This window comes from Papilio xuthus, unplaced genomic scaffold (genome assembly GCF_000836235.2).
Source record: "Papilio xuthus unplaced genomic scaffold, Pxut_1.1 DF826159.1, whole genome shotgun sequence".
Classification (NCBI taxonomy): domain Eukaryota; kingdom Metazoa; phylum Arthropoda; class Insecta; order Lepidoptera; family Papilionidae; genus Papilio; species Papilio xuthus.
This window is the reverse complement of record NW_013532490.1, coordinates 830,416-834,495: the sequence shown is the minus strand read 5'-3', so window position 1 is coordinate 834,495 and position 4,080 is coordinate 830,416. Positions and strand designations below refer to the sequence as shown.

Below are 4,080 nucleotides of genomic sequence, written 5' to 3'. Positions count from 1 at the left end.
AAGCAGCTCCTATTACTACGAGAAAGAAGAGAGGGATATACCAGCCATTACCACTGGTACTAGGACATATAATTATGAAACAACGGGCACCTCTCCTGGTAAATATTTATTTTATTTCTACTTCTATTACTGTGTTAGTTTGTTGCAGATTTATTGAGTTACTAGCTCTCGCCCGTGACTCCGTCCGCTAAAGATTTAAAACAAAGTGAAAAGCCTTTGTGTTCTTCCAGACTATGTTCTACATCTGTGCCAAATGTCAGTGAGATACATGCAACCGTTCTGGAGATATTTTAAAAAAATCCATCCGAACTTTCGCATAATATTAGTAAGATTAGAGAAATAAAGAACCCACTTGACCATGTCTAGTATAGTCTAGATTTTTTTTGATAGGCTATATTTTATTCCAGACTAACTGAAATATTCCTATTTGGTTCATTATCGTCTTCCAAATTTCGTCCAGATCGGTTCAGCTACTGTTTACTTGATTACTAATATTAAAATATCTTTTTTGTTCAAGGTTACTCCAAAGTAAATACTAAAGTGACAAAGGAGATGTCTCAGAATGTCGAGGAGTTGGATTCTCTTCTGGATGACTTACAGAAGGATCAAGAACGTCAATTATATAAGAGTGAGTACATTTTGATTACAAAAAATACTAGCTGTCGCCCGCAACTCCTTACACGAAGAATTAAAAAAAAACTTAATTTATAGCCTACGTGTTCTTCTAGACTATGTTATACATCTATGACAAATTTCACTCTTAGCCCTTCTGTAGATACCTCCTAACAAACATTCATCCATCCAAACATTCGCATTTATAATATTAGTAAAATAACTTTGTAATTTTTAAATCTACCCACTACACAGATGGTTTCTGAGATAAAAATATCTGTAAAAACATATAGTCACCCTTTTCATTTGACAAAACAGAGATAACAATATGTTTTAAATGGGAATTTTGGTCTCAAAAACCCATGGTTAGTTTTCATGTTGGACAGAAGAGTTATTTTGTTCTTGATGTACCAAATAACATCTTGGATCTTATAACTTTCCTCGTTAGACTCATCATCAGCTCACTATACGTCCCAACTGAAGGCATTGGATGCGTTACGCATACCGGGTGCCTCGGGGAAAGCCACTCCAGTTATGTGGGACTTTCTCCACATCCCTAATGGGACAAGGAGCCTACCCACTAAACCCCCTCTGGTTCCCTCGACTCACTGTTAACCAGGGTGTGGGCACATGTGAATACTCTTCGCACACAAAGAGATTGGAGCCTAGCCTAAGTTTGGGGTGACTAGACCATAGTCAACCAGTCGTTGGATTCTGTTATAAACTATTATTTCGTTTAATAATAATAAATTTCATAGCAACATGCATTGAATCGTTAACCCGATAACAATAAACTTTATTTGAATTTCTTACAAAAGCAATTTGCTTACAAAATAAAACACTGTAGTATAAGTTAACAAGCAAGCAAGATATGACGATATACTGTCAGAAAGAATTTGACGGTAGTATTAAAAATATATTTAGGACTGCGATTGAGAAGTTTATAGATTTACGTACCCAAAAAAAAAATGCCAATTTGCTAATTATTTCGTAAATATACGGTGTTTTTGTTCCTTTACAATTTTGTATGAGTAAGATTTTTTTTAATTTCAGGTGGTTATACATCGGATACCGCTGAGAGTAGCTCATTTGACTACAGGCGTGGGTAAGTGAAGATTTTTGACTAAAATTTACAAACTCGATCAATGCAAGGATTTCTTTTACTAACTGTTGATTTCTGAGACCAGAATCTCCTTTTTAAATATATCATCGTCTGCATTTGAGTGCCGCGTAGGGACTTGTGACCTCATGAAGGTTTTTTTAAATATCTACGGAACATAGCTTCTAATTGAACCCTTAACTAGATATATTTTTAAGATTAGATATGACGCATCTATTTCCAGCAAAAAGGTTTTAGTGATTTTTCTCTTTATACTTTTTCTATTTCTACTTTAGCGATTAAAGTCTCACTTCTATAAGAATCCAAGAATAAATGCTTATAATTGTTTATCTAACTACCGTCAGTACTCCAGTGAAGGCACCGCCCTCTAGCGGGTACTCCACGTTGAAACACGAGGAGCGCGTGGAGAGCTCCTCGTGGGGCTCCAGTCCTGCCCCCGCGCCAACACTCACACGCGCTGCTGAGCTGCGCCAACAGATGTACAGGGAGGAGAAAACTGGTATGTTCTGATGGGCAACTAAAATAGGAATCTACAATAAGAATCGCCTTTTTTCCCTCCACATCTTAACCCGATTAAAGACCTGGATCTCTTCTCTTTCAATAAATGTGTTACTGATTATAATCTTAATTCTTATTAATATTATAAATGCGAATGTTTAGATGGATGGATGTTTTTTTAAGGCATCTGTAAAACATCACAACGGGTGTTGATGAAATTTGGTATATATGTAGAAGGTAGCCTGGAAGAACACATAGGTCATGTCGCGGGTGATTAATATATTTTACTTTTAAAACTACCGTCAAAGTAAGCCCGAATACAGTTAGAATTGAATGAATAACTCGAACTTATTGTAAAAAAGCCAGATGTAAATTTATTTTCAGCATTTCGTCTAATTTTATCTAATACATTGTTCCTTTTGCAGAGTCCCGCGTGGTGCCGGCCGTAGTGCCCGCGCCAGTCGCCCTGCCCGTGCCGCCCGCAGTGTGCACGCACTGCCATCAATCCCCCGGCTCCACCGGCACTGTGAGTACACGTACACCCCATACAATTCCACATCAGGCAAAATATCTAAGACAAACAACATAACTCACGTCCACAACCCAGAAGGGTAGGCAGACCACAGACCTACATTTCACGCAATCCTGACAACGCTCTCGCTTCTTCTGCATTAACATCTACACATAACGACATAAATACATAACAACTACACTACAAAGACTATTTAAAAATCTTACTCAAAAACAACTTTAATATGTAATTGTAAAATTCTACTATAGGAATATTTGTATTAAAATATATTGTTGTCTCTATTTTGTCGCTTCACATGAGGGGGATAGCACTACTTTTAAATACAAGCTATACGACAATGAAATCTCAACCTTAATTCCGTGTTGAACAGTTGCCACGCGGCGGTACACCAATGAACAAGGTGACTACAACAGTGAAGACCTACACTTACGAGGTCCCTGCAGACACGGACCCCGCCAGTGTACCCATACCAACACACGCCGACACACACACTTATGTGTGTAATGACACACATCGCACGTAAGTACTGTACTAACTTCCGACTCGAAGGACCAAAAGTATTAATTTACTTAACTTATTTCCAGAAGGCTAATGGTAAAAATCCGGCTCGAAGGATCAGAACATCTGACTCGAAGGACCAATCCGAAGGATGTGCGATTATAATTTAAAAATGGCGTCTCTTATTATTTTGTCAGTGTTCAATAGTCAAATATTAAATTGATTTTCATATATCTTGTATCAGGGCAACACTGAGTCGTCCAGTAGATGGTTCTCCAGCGCCGGGCGGCTGCCAGTACTGCTCGCACTGCAACTCTCGCCTGCACTACAGTCGCACACATCTCTCCACTGACGGTCAGTTTGTAAACTGACAGCATTGCAACAACTACAATTATTACTGGCTTGAGTTATAAATGAATTCATGTTTGTAATTTATTCCAGAACATACAACTACCAACGAGCGCATGGTGTACCCCAGCCCCGCCAACGAGCCCCACGTGACCCACGTGACCCACGCCCCGCACGGACCCACAGAGCCGCACAATGGACACGGCCCTTATGTAAGTTTACTCCTACATATCTTTTAGAAATAAGTACAAAAAAAGCTTTTACTTATCTATTTATATTTAGCGTTTTATTAGAGTGTATTCAATATTTAGTTTGAAAATTGAGAAATGGCGTCTTAAAAATATAATGATGAATACTTTATTTCTATCTACAGGGTCCAACAACATACAAATACTCTGAGACGAGCTACTCCTCTCACAACTCCACCCTCAGCCCGCCCCCGCACGCCCCGCACACCCCCCACAGGCACCCC

The 4,080-nt window shown here is 38.9% G+C and overlaps 1 protein-coding gene across 1 annotated transcript in view; it reads left to right on the top strand.

Moving 5' to 3' along the window:
• Positions 1–4,080, top strand: part of LOC106123068 (uncharacterized) — a 32,489-nt gene that overhangs the window by 27,305 nt on the left and 1,104 nt on the right. Inside the window, exons 11-19 of the mRNA XM_013319203.1 lie at positions 7–98; positions 518–628; positions 1,666–1,717; positions 2,077–2,231; positions 2,656–2,756; positions 3,133–3,281; positions 3,505–3,614; positions 3,702–3,820; positions 3,982–4,074. Of these exons, the coding sequence (XP_013174657.1) occupies positions 7–98; positions 518–628; positions 1,666–1,717; positions 2,077–2,231; positions 2,656–2,756; positions 3,133–3,281; positions 3,505–3,614; positions 3,702–3,820; positions 3,982–4,074 (982 nt within the window). The remainder of the gene's footprint in view (positions 1–6; positions 99–517; positions 629–1,665; positions 1,718–2,076; positions 2,232–2,655; positions 2,757–3,132; positions 3,282–3,504; positions 3,615–3,701; positions 3,821–3,981; positions 4,075–4,080) is intronic.